The sequence below is a fragment of the Anoplopoma fimbria genome, chromosome 8 (assembly GCF_027596085.1).
Source record: "Anoplopoma fimbria isolate UVic2021 breed Golden Eagle Sablefish chromosome 8, Afim_UVic_2022, whole genome shotgun sequence".
NCBI classification, from domain to species: domain Eukaryota; kingdom Metazoa; phylum Chordata; class Actinopteri; order Perciformes; family Anoplopomatidae; genus Anoplopoma; species Anoplopoma fimbria.
In genome coordinates, this window is record NC_072456.1 from 9,822,211 (window position 1) to 9,834,308 (window position 12,098).

Below are 12,098 nucleotides of genomic sequence, written 5' to 3' on the forward strand. Positions count from 1 at the left end.
TAAGCCTTGACACAAGCTACTACCTGTCAAATCCTTTTCAGTGATTCCCCTTCAGCCTTACCACACCAAACCGCTCAGTCTCAATCTAGACTGATACCAATGCTCACATTTAAGCTGAATGTAAAGCATGCCACCAGATAAGCTACTCCTTTCCCCCAAATACTTTCCTTGTGGAGAAATGTCACGCTAATTTAGCTTCTTTGTGGGCACACTTTAGCTCTTCAGTGTGGATGTGTTTCCAAACCATAACAGGGGAGTAAATTACTTTGCTGTAATGAGATCCCCCTAAATAACAGGAAAACTGCATGTTTAGTCACCGAACTGTTTGAAATGCCACTGGCTGTTATTCTCCTAGGGCAAATAAAGTATGGAGGAGGTTAATGTTTCTCCTGACACTGGTCAGTGGTTATGGAAGTATTTGTCCATCAGTGAAAGTGGGTTGTATTGGATAACGGCCAAATTCTGTTTTAGATGCATTCATTTTCTCTTTTTATTGTTTAAAATACATTAAATATGTAAATATCTCAAACACAAGAGTTATCTGTTCGAATAGATGAAATGTTAATAATGTTCAAACTATATAATTTTGACTGACAAGTCAATAACACTTTGGCTTATTAAAAAAAAGAAAATAGATATACTCATCTCTCACAAGTGTCATATTGTCACATCACTGGGTAAAACATAAGACTTAAAATACAATATGCCAGAAAAAAAAAAGTAATTATGAATAAATGCATAACATGCACAGTTATGAAACCTTTTTTGTACATGGGATTCTGATTTATCCAGGGATTTTAATAAGATCTAACCATGATTCTCCTGACCAATTACTGCACAGCACTAAAAGTATAGTAGTTGTTTAGATGCAAGAAAAGTTGCTGCGTATAAAACGTGCAATATCAGATATAAAATACAGTGCAAAAATGGCCAATAAGTAAAAGGCCTGTGGACACTCAAACATTACACCCATACTTAATTGTTGAAAATCATATTCGCAAAATCATGAGCATACGATGCTACAACAGACTCCACCCTTATGTGAAGGCTTTACACAAGACTTTGAGACCTGCTGTAGGGATTTGCTCCCATTCAGCCACAAGAACATTAGTCAGGTCTGCCACTGATGTCGGGTGATAAGGTCTGGCTCACAATCAGCTAAATAATTGTTGATAGACCTGGCTTTTGCAGTTGGGTATTATCACGTTAAAACAGAAAAAGAGACTTTCTTAATATGCCATATTGTTGGAAGGACACTATTCTCTAATATATAAAATTTCTGCAGTATATAAGGATTTCCCTTAAATGAAACAAAGAGGCTTGTCCCTAACCTGGATAAAAAGGACCCAGACCTACAGTACTACACATACGTGGATCGGGATGAGAGGAGATTTAACGAGGGAGCTCATGCTGGTGTGTTAAATCTGCTTATCCATGAAGAACACTTTAATATGAGTTAATGATAAGGCGTATCCTCACGCTTAAGGCTGACGGAGAGAGCTGTTGTTCTTCATTGTAATGGGGGTGAAGATTATCTGTCTGCATCATCTTGCAGCGGCCAATGACAGGCTGCTATATTAATGGGTTTCTCAGTGAGACAAAGCTGGTGGTTGAGGCATTTCTTTCCATATTTCCAAACAGCGCCCTACTTTGCATAAACGTCTCGTTAATTCTGGGTCTGGCCTTGGCACCGTCTAATTCTCACTTGACCTCATTTGATCTTGACTTTTTGAACTAGACTACGATAACAGCTAATGTTGCAAATGGGAAAGAACCGTATCATGTGGGGCACACTTGGAGCCTCGATGAGCTACGTCTCCTCTGCTGCAGAAGAAATGGAAGTGGATAAATCCCCAGGCTCGAACAAAATGTCAAATACACACCATTAGGATGCAAAGAGCTTTTATGGATTTCTGGTATTGAGGATATAATGACAACCTTTTGCAATCCTTTCAGCAGTTGAGGCCACAGCTCCTTGTGACCCCCCTGCAGTGTAATAAAAAGGACCTGAAACAGTGGCTGTGGTGTCCACCTCATCTGTTTATAGGAGACAGGAACAGTGCCCTATAATTCTGCTTGTTTTTACCTTTAAATCTCTGCATCCTGTGTGTGCTCTATTTGTTCCTTACCTTTTTTCTAACCTCCACCGCCCTGTCAGTAGAACTAAAGTATACACCTTCATTGACCCCATTCGTCGTGCTCAAATGTAGTTCATTTCAACTGATTTCGAAAGAGGATGTTCATAAAAGTGGATGTTGTTTAGTTAAGTTTGGTCAAGTTTGTACTACTGATTAAACTACTACACATGTAGTGGCAGAAGCAGGACCTTTTAACATCCATCAGTTTTATCCGTCTTATCCCTAACATTTAGATAATTATTTCAGCTCTTATTTTTATCTTGTTTGGAAATTAATCTCTTTTATCTCGCTCTTTAGCAATGACATGATTAGAGAATGGGGCAGGACTCAAACCCAGACTAATACATACCAGGAAAGCAGGTAGGATAAAGGGAGATGTCCTCAAGGCGATGGTCAGGAACAGGCTTACAGGTTGGCAACAGTCCAAACAGTTCAAACAAATCCAAGAAGGGCAGGACAGCTGGGCAGGCAACAAAAAAGCAGGTATAGATCAGGTATGGGTTCAGGATCAGAGGACTTAAGGCATAAGAAACACTGACAATTTGGGAGGGATTGAGTGGGAATGCTGCAGGGCTGATGAGGGAAAGTGGAAACAGGTGAATGAGAAAGTCATGTGACTGGGACAGGTGGGAAAGTCAGAGGGCATCTGGTGGACGGATGCAGACTGCAGGGGAAGGGAGAGTGGGGCTGAGGGGAAAGACTGAGAACAGACTTTTTGACAAGCAATTCATTTTAGATATCTTTTTGGACTTCTCTGCTCTCATGCTTAAAAGTTTTCATGCATTCACACTGCAACACAAGGCTTGAGGTCTGACTCAAGTACGCAGTGTTTACTGTCATTTACTGGTTATTGTTATAATAGATTTACAAAGGACCACCATCACACAAACTGAAATCGTATTTGAATGTTTATTTTCTTCTTAAAGACTAAATAAAAATCAAATCATTATTTGTATTTTTTCCAAATGAGTTGCTCCTCTACAATCTTTCAATGTACAAGTAGTCCTGGTTGGGAATCACTGCTCTTCTAGAGGATATGAGAAAATCCAACTGAGAGGGCTGGTTAGTAATGGAGTGATTCCTGCATCGGAGGTAAGAGGTACTGGGTTATGATCCTAGGACCCGTTTATCTAATATTTTTGTGTTAAAGCTGGGTTATGCAGTTTAATTTTGGCGTCATTGGGCAAACAGTCCGCATATTGTCATTCAAGTGGTCTGAGTCAAAACTTGATGTGTGTACCTCCTCTTGGCTTTGTTTTCCTCCTTTAGAAAATCGATCAGTGATGGGAGACTTTGGCCAATCACAGGTCTTTTCAGAGAGAGGACTTTCCTATTGGCTGTCATGAAAAATGCAGATGCATATCCCTTCAGATGGTGAAAGCCTGATTCGGCAGAAAGTCCTGCAGAAAAAGTAGCTATTGCTGCATTGGCAAAAACTGCCTAAACTGCAAAGCAATCCAAAAAAGACAGACTGAAGTATCAAAAAGGCTGGCAAAAATAATTAACAATGCTTGTCTTACATTTAAGAGATGTAGAGATGTATATAATTTAGTTAAGAATTCTGCCTGATTCATTCTGATGGTCAAATAAATGAATGGTTTTCTTACAGGTTACTGTATAAAGCCCATGCCGCTGATCATCTGGTGGGAGGCGCTTAGGGCAGAGAGAGGAGAGCTGCAGAATGAGGACTGTTTTCCAGAAAACTGCCTAAGTTGTACTAGTTGAATTACAATATGCTGAAAGGTTATTATGTAATGTTGACCAATAGCGCCAAAGATAAACCGCCTACCCCAGCTTTAATGTTCCTAATGCTAATGAAGGTCCAAACCAGTTTAAAATGGATGTATCTTTCGTCACAGTGAGTACATCATGGAAAGTGTACGACTCTCTCTGTCCCTCCACCTACTCTTCTGCCATCTTGTGTTCATTTTCCAAACATGCTGCATGCAGAGGATGTGATTAAGAATGAAATGTGGTAGCTGACAGCAGGAATTAGTGGTGGGGATATATTAAAAGAAATGTGTCTGAAGCTCAGCCAATTTCAACTCTTAGTATTCTGCTCTGCTCCTCACTTCACTACTACAGCTCACTTTGAGATAATAGACAAGCTGACGGCTTGAAAACTGCAAAGATATCATGTTCTTTATTTCAAGTGGAACGAGGATTGTCGAGAAAAGGAGTCCTGACCAACTGCTCCAAAAGATGATCACCAGTATAATCATGATTCTTACTTACTTGACTGCACAGAAAAGGGAGAGGTTGTCTGCATACTGAACGCTGAAAAGCTCCCAAAAGTTTTTATTGATGCGATCTTTTAAAGTACAAAATGACAGCTATATCTGTGCACATTAACATTTAAGCATTTTACAACAGGTGTTTAATACCTGCAAAGCTTTTATCTCATGAGATAGACACCAACTTCATGATGTAAAAAGGTTGTATTGAAGGTCGTATTGAACCTGGTATCTGATTTAGAGAGAAAATGATCAATTAGAGCTGGGGTCATCATGAAGGGCTTGTTGATCGTTATGTGATGGCATTTGAACCTAGATATACTTTGATATCCTTGCTGATCATATACAAAAGGTGTTCCTTCTGGATTATTGTTGGTTACATGGAAGAAGTGAAATGCTTGGACAGATACAACTTGTAATTGATTTTCAAGAGGAAAATGTATTGCTGACAAACTGATTCCACGGGAAGAGAAGGCTGTTGCGGCTTTTTGGGGGCATCAAAGCACTAGCAGTACTCTCACAGAGTATATATACTGTGTAGCTACATGAAGTCATGACATGGACTTCAGGATCTTTTTCACGATACAAAAGTTTGTTTTGGATTTATGGCCCCTACTTTACCGTTTTGGTTCCATCCAACAGCCCTCACCAGCATAATTTACAGCAGCAGCAGGCAAATGTTTTTCGGTAAATAGCCCAAAAGTCCATCGCAAACTACTTACCCAGCACTCAACAACTGACAGACACAGTAAGCGAATAGTTAGACTTAGTGGATCACTTTGCAGCTAGAGAAACAACTAACTCCTTCAGGAGTTTGTAAAGGCCAAAACATACCTAAAAGGATGGCAAATATTAAACTTAAATTTGTCAGGTGGCTACAAACACAACTCCAAAAGAATGCTCTCTCTCTGTCTTCTGGATGTGTAAATAAGCAACTATCAATTAATAAGGTGATAATTTCACACATGATGTCAATGTCAGTGTTGCGTTTGCTGCTTGTTTCCACTTTCCCAAGTAGCCGCAAAATGTATTAATGCAGTTTAATCTTCCGATTCATTTTCTAATATTATTATACCCTGAAAGACCTGAGTTGAATGACATTCACAAACTTGAGCAGACCATTGGATTATCAGACCTCTGACACAGATTAGAACAAAAAAAAAAAAACTTTATTTAAAAAAGTATACCCAATTAAGGACACAAAGTTTCATTCATGGAAATCAGTAAAATAACAGAATGCTTCTTGCTATTACTTCAGCAGAGTATCATTTTAACAGACATGGAGAGTCAATATGATCACTTTGTCTTGATATTTGATACATCATCAACTCAGACACAACATGCTATCAGAACCTTTGCCAGCCTGTAGGGAAATTGATGGTTTGTCTATATGAGGAGGACAAACTTGGTACCCAGCAGACTGAATACAGATAATCCTCTGGGGGCAAGGGGCTATACTTCTGGGGTTGTGGTGCAGCCAGCGGATATCCAGGCCAGAACTTCCTTTACTGTGCGCTGCTCATTGCTTTCAGTCCGATTAGCAACTTGAGATGCAAAACTGGAGTTGGGAGTTGAGAGATGACGTGTCCGATCAAATCTTGTCCGGTTGCCTACAGATTCTACACATTTATGCAGTATCTATTTATAGAGATTATGCGCGGGATAATGAAAGCTTCAGTAAATATCACACTACAGGTCGGGGTCCAGCGGTCCATGCAGACCTGCTGTAGAGTTTTAATGGTAACACTGGAACAAAGTATCAGTGGTAGCATGTAGAGGCCTCGTTGGAGAAAATTCATCTTGTCCAGGACTGAGGGAGGGGCTCTGTGTAGTCCAGGCAGACTGCTGTGGTGGGGTTCAATCTAGAAACTGTTACGTGCCTCTCCGGGTCGATGCTGCGCAGCCAGCTTACCGTAGCCGCCTCTGGCTGGGTCGTAGTCCTGCCTGTACTCATCTCTCACCTACAAAAGAAACATAACACAACCGGAAGGTACAAGTAAATATACATCTTTCATTGCTTTAATGAGGGGGGGGGGGGTTGTCCTTAAGCTTCATACTGAAGGGTATTGGTCAGTATTTTCCACCCACAAACAAACCAGTTCTCTGATATTTACATTTCCTCATTTACACTCTCCCAGAAAGCTCATTGTCTACCACTGCAACAAAATTGGACTATATTATGTATTTGTTAACAGCATAATATAGACTTTCATTTTTAAATGCCACGCTATAGTAATGCTGTCTCTCTTCAAAGGCCATGGTTAATCGTGCATAATTTATTGTGGACGGGATATCACTTTCTAAATATCATACTGGTGTATTGAAATGTCACGAGAGTGTATTGATTTCTTTGAATGCCATTTCAATAGATGCCATTTTCAAGCACCATAATGTGGTGTGTTTTAATGTTGTTTTCCAAAACTTTTAAGTATGAGAGACGGACAAAACATGTCGACAGGAGATCAAACAAACACCATGATGGTGTTAGAGATCAGCAGTGATTTAAAATCTGATACGCCTTAACCTTTAAGATCAGAAACGGTTCAAACTTCTATAATCACCAGTTATCTCTTGCCTATTTTTGTGGGGGAACTCCTGCCGGTTCCTGGTATTTATTTTGGGAAACAAATAATATATGCTTTCTTATTTTGTACAATGCGACTTCTCCAGGTTGCTTTTAATATAAGGTTGAGTTTCACAGATATGGATTTCTACAAGCGCACACGAGCATTCTTGGATTGAAGCTGCTGCTATGCAATCTGTTTGTTTAATGCAAAAGTAAGCATTCAGTGTTTCCCCCAGGAGTGCATCTTTGATAAAGAGGAAGAAATGCATTTAGTGCATGGAATATTAAATCTGATAGCAACTTCTTAACATAAAAAGAAGATAGTTCACAGTCCCATTTTATGGGACATTTTCAAGAACGATATAAGTGGTTTGATAGACAGGGATCATTACCACTTTCAATTGTCAATGTTATCTGACAGACAGCCTAGAGGATCATTAACAGCTAAAAAGAAAATAGGAGAGTGCTGAATTTTCCAGGACAATAAAAGATTAAAAGGACATTTTAACTGAGTTTAAAACTGGAAAAGTGGTCAACTGTTTTCAAGGTTTTTCGGGGCATGTGGGAACCCGGACATTTGGAAAATCAATGTGTCAGTGTTCTTTCACTCTCTCTCTGGACAAAATATGTCATGATGACCTCTAACCTAGTTCATTTCTGAGCTGCATTGTCTTACTTAGTAGCGGACATACACGGACAGTGATTTATCTGCATTAAGCTAATAAACAGGCCATACATTGCCCTGGTTGATTTATTGGTCTTGCTCTACTTAAGACCAATTCAAGTTGGGGCCTTCCTTTAGACAATCAACATAGTTCCTTTAAGCTCATCAATCGTACAATAAATGTGGTCTAGCTAACTGCATCATGTCCATCGTTCCAAGATTCTTACTGTACCAGACATAGTCTGACCCTTATGAGCAGTGGTTCCCAAAGCGGGCGCCTTAAGGACTTCATACAAGTACAACCAACAAGTGGCAGCATCCTCACCTGTCCTCCTGATTTGCCACGGCCGTACTGCCGTCCCTCCTTGAAGCCGGCGTCCCAGTCTGTCCTGATGATACGGTCGTCCAGCCGGGTGCCATTGATGAAGCGCATGGCATTTTCTGCACCTGTGCGTGTGTAGTATCTGGTACACATGAGGTTAAGGTCTGTTGCAGGCTCCTAAACTTACACAACATGGTCACTTCATGCTACATTGGTAAAAACTTAATAATGCCTGGATTATCTGGTTTGTCACCAGACAGGCAGGTGGTTGACTTGATATTAAAGTGCGTTTGCAGTGAATATGGTTGAATGCTTCATTTCATAAGGATACTCTACAAAGCAGAATCCACAGGCTGTCTTCTTGACTTTGTCCAAGCCGATGACGATGCGCTTGACGTCTCCACTTTTAGAAAATATCTCGTGTACCTGCCCATCAATAACGAACACAAAAGTGAGAATCATGTAGGGGATAATAAGAAGCAGTTCAACTTTAGAAGAATACATTTTTAAAAATCTAACAGTTTTTAAATATATTTCAATTTTAATATGACTAACTGCTAGAGACGCAAGACGCCGGTAACCTGCAAATAAAGTCAAAGCCAGGCCATTAAATATGAAAAAAAAAAATGGCAAAACAGAAGATCTTTAGGTAATAGGAGTTTAGGGAAATATTGATACACTTGAAGATTGCGATATTATGTTTTGTGATACTGTGTCTCTCAAAGCCACTCTATTGGTTTTTATTTAATAGTTTACATGCAATGATTTGTGCCGGACAGTGGCTCACATTGCTCAAAAAGTAGTGCTATGATGTTAGATGTTACAGGGACCGTGAATAGAACAAATGCAGTTCATACAAAATGTAACTTTATTGTATGCTTTTGGTGGTGTGTTCTTTGTACTATGACAGTTTTTCCTAAAATTAGGTTTTAAAAAACAAACTACATCCTCCTGCTTCCTATATATTATATATTGAATTGCAACCCTTGTATCATGATACATGCATAATATGATTGTTTTGTGTGAGCACATTGAGAGCAATGCAAAAACCAGAGACACATTTCTTTGTACTGCATGTGCACACATACTTGAAAAAAAAAAGTCTGAATGAAAGTATCCTACCTGGTCCTCGGTGGAATAAAAGGAGAGATTTCCAACATACAGAGTGTGGCTCTGCTTCAGCAGCTTCTCCTGATCATAGCGGTTACCCTAAAAACACGAGCAACATGCACAAGCAACATGAGTCATTCTACTAAACACCAAACACCTGCTGTCGAATAACGATTGAATCTCAAAGTGCAGCGGTACAATTAGATCTAAGTAGTAGTACATCCTTAAAACAAAGGTTACAAAGAAGCCATCGGCTCCACACTACGCGTGAGCTGCGCGCTCTGTTGTTGCTAGCTGTTAGCTAAAAGTGAAACAGTTACGTAGACGTACCAAACTTCGGGTACTGGCGGATGTTTTCCCCACTTACCTTAAAATGTTGGTCTCTGTATTGACTAACATCAACGTAAGAATCGCTAATCAATGCGTTTAGTTTAACAGACATTGTGACCAAATGGCAGGTAGCCGTCCGCGGAAGGGTCTCGACTGTGTGTGCGAGCTTACATTAGTTCCGGTTCGTGGTCCGTCCTTTGAAGCACTCCGGGTGGAACATTTCATCTATGTGGCTATCATCGTGAACATTAACTGAGTGTCGCCCCCTGTTGGTGTGTTCTTGATGCACAGATTTTTATTTGATGTACATTGTATATAAAATAAAAAAAAACGTCATTTGTTTTGAGAGTTCACTGAGCAAACGCATGTTTTTGTAAATTTCACATAACAAATGTCACCGATACACCAAATGTCTCATTCTAAAGCAATGCGTCGCCCTGGGTCACATGACTGCTGAGGCTGAGCTGAGATGTGGTGCCACTCTATTGGCTGCTGCCATCTCGTCACTGGCTGCTGTTAAGAGGAGACGGGTCCTCTTGTTCCACTCACCATTTTATGTCTCTTTTTGTTTCGGATATTGTAAACATGTGTTGAATATTTTGAGTGATATTTAATTTATACTTTTCTGATACTGCATTTTTTTTATGCAGATATTCCAAATAAATATTTGGGTTTCTTTATTTTCCCGCATTTAATACACTTGTGTCTTACTGATCAAGACCACATGCAAGAAAACTGGCCTTATTCACACAATATTTTCCACTAACAGCATTCAAAATTGTAAATGAAGAAACCTTAATAATTGTTAAATGATTACCAGAATACTTCAGTGCATCATCATCCATCGAGTGTGTACAAAGTGCTTTATAGACTGCACTACCCAACTAAAGGTCTACTATACACTATGAGATATACAGAGGTATCAGAATTGTACTTTTTTCCACAATCAAGACACATTTGTTTACGGTTAATGCATAAAATACACATTATTGAAGCCAAGGAAGAATGTAAAAATCTTTCTTGTCCAACAAAACCACTTCAGACAGAAACGTTTCCTGTAAGTTGAACATTTTATTATCATAATTCAAATATTTAAAATGAACAAAAACATTTATCTTAATCCGTCCCTTGCCTGACTTCTGGCTTAATTATTCTATGAAAAGAATGTAAAATTGAATCAACCTTGTTATAAAATTAGATAATTAGAAAAAAAATGTATAAACGACAGCATGACTTAATTATCAAACTGCAGTCAAATACTAGATTAAGCTGCTCACTGTCAGTTCTACTAATGTTTAGCAAGGCCCTACATCACTTCTTGTATCATATAATAACTTCAGACCAATAAATCAGTGCACAATAAGCAACACCAGTGAAAGGAGGACAGTGGCTCTGTCGTGGGTTGTCATCTCTACTCCCAGATTTTCCATGTAGTCTTCATCAGAGGTCAGACGATCTCCAAGTAGTAGTTCTGCAGCAGCTCCTGGAACCTGAAAGAAAATATAAAACATTTATGCCAAAATTATAACATCAATTGTTTCTTCAGAATAAAACTGTCCCTCACAAAGAGGTCAGAGGTCAACTTTGAGCAGCAGGTGGAATTGATAAGCATTCAGTGCTTTGCTAAGGACACTTCAGCAGAGCAGATGCTTTTCTGTCAGGAGGTCTTTGAGATCAAAGGACATAAACATCCTAATATTTAAAATGTCACCCTAAAAAGGTACAAAGACATCCAAAATAACCATGTCTTGTTTTGTAGACATGTTTTTTGGAATAAATGCATGCATTTTTTCTTGTGAACTCCAAAAAATCCAGACCATACATAGTATAAAAAATGTAGTTTATTTTCATTGAAAATCTTAAAGTGTGTCTTTAAGGTGGGTTTTGATTACTAGACAATCTTTAGGCGTATGTTTTGAGTACACATCCACTCTTATCTTATATCGTGCATGGTCCTAATTTCCATTTTAATATAATCAAATTGTCCCAGAGGAGATCAGAGGCCATGTTGTCTATCAGGAATAATGTAGTAGGCCTGCACAATGCACGGAGAAGGGGGGGATGGGGGGGTTAATAGGGCCCGAGCACCTCGCTACTGCACCCAAAGCAGCATAAAGAAACAAACAGTAAGAACCTACGTTTGGAAAGTGTAAGTTTTCTTTTTCCATCCTCTCTTCATCAAAGATCGGACCTCCTCTCGATGCTGAGCAGCTCCACTTCGAAGATGAGCGTCGCTCCCCCGGGGATCTTTGGGGGAGCTCCCCGGTCTCCGTAGCCGAGCTCGGAGGGGATGACCAGCTTCCTCTTCTCGCCCTCGCACATGCCCAGCAGGCCCTGGTCCCAGCCTTTGATCACCTGGCCCGTGCCCAGTGTGAAGGTGAAGGGCCTGTCGCGGGGGATGCTGCTGTCAAACTCCGTGCCGTCCTCCAGCTTACCCGTGTAGTGCATGTTCAGCACGTCTCCCTTCCGGGACTTGATGGAGCAGTTGTCCACTCGCTTCTTGATGCCGATCTGGAGCTTCTTCTTATCGGCTCCGCTCACCGCCGCCGGGCTCAGAGACAGCACCGTCACGGCGAACAACAGAAGCACCCGCATGGCAGCAGCCCGCCGCTCTCCACACGTTCAGAGGGGGTTTATTTTGGAGAAGACTGCGCTCAAAACAGCTCCGGAGCGCAGATTTCAGAGCGACGAATGAAGAGAAATTAGCCGGAGAAATCTGTTGCCGAAACCGGAT

General features: G+C 40.2%; 3 protein-coding genes across 3 annotated transcripts in view; all 3 read right to left on the reverse strand.

The window, feature by feature from the left end:
* LOC129094681 (contactin-associated protein-like 4) overlaps positions 1-4,055 on the reverse strand; it is a 97,087-nt gene extending 93,032 nt beyond the window's left edge. Inside the window, exons 1-2 of the mRNA XM_054602941.1 lie at positions 4,045-4,055; positions 2,488-2,654 (exon numbers count right to left, since the gene is read on the reverse strand). Coding sequence (XP_054458916.1) covers positions 2,488-2,654; positions 4,045-4,055 — 178 coding nt within the window. The remainder of the gene's footprint in view (positions 1-2,487; positions 2,655-4,044) is intronic.
* Positions 4,056-5,515: 1,460 nt separating this feature from the next.
* Positions 5,516-9,560, reverse strand: ncbp2 (nuclear cap binding protein subunit 2). The gene is made up of 5 exons (XM_054602303.1): positions 9,402-9,560; positions 9,047-9,133; positions 8,256-8,350; positions 7,928-8,066; positions 5,516-6,333 (listed from the first exon to the last, which is right to left on the reverse strand). Exons 1-5 carry the CDS (start codon positions 9,474-9,476, stop codon positions 6,235-6,237), a joined length of 495 nt encoding a protein of 164 aa, XP_054458278.1. The 5' UTR covers positions 9,477-9,560; the 3' UTR covers positions 5,516-6,234.
* A 1,203-nt stretch (positions 9,561-10,763) lies between these two features.
* Positions 10,764-12,081, reverse strand: fkbp2 (FKBP prolyl isomerase 2). The gene is made up of 2 exons (XM_054602624.1): positions 11,503-12,081; positions 10,764-10,854 (listed from the first exon to the last, which is right to left on the reverse strand). The coding sequence occupies exon 1, from the start codon at positions 11,957-11,959 to the stop codon at positions 11,543-11,545; it is 417 nt and encodes a 138-aa protein (XP_054458599.1). The 5' UTR covers positions 11,960-12,081; the 3' UTR covers positions 10,764-10,854; positions 11,503-11,542.
* Between the last annotated feature and the right edge of the window lie 17 nt (positions 12,082-12,098).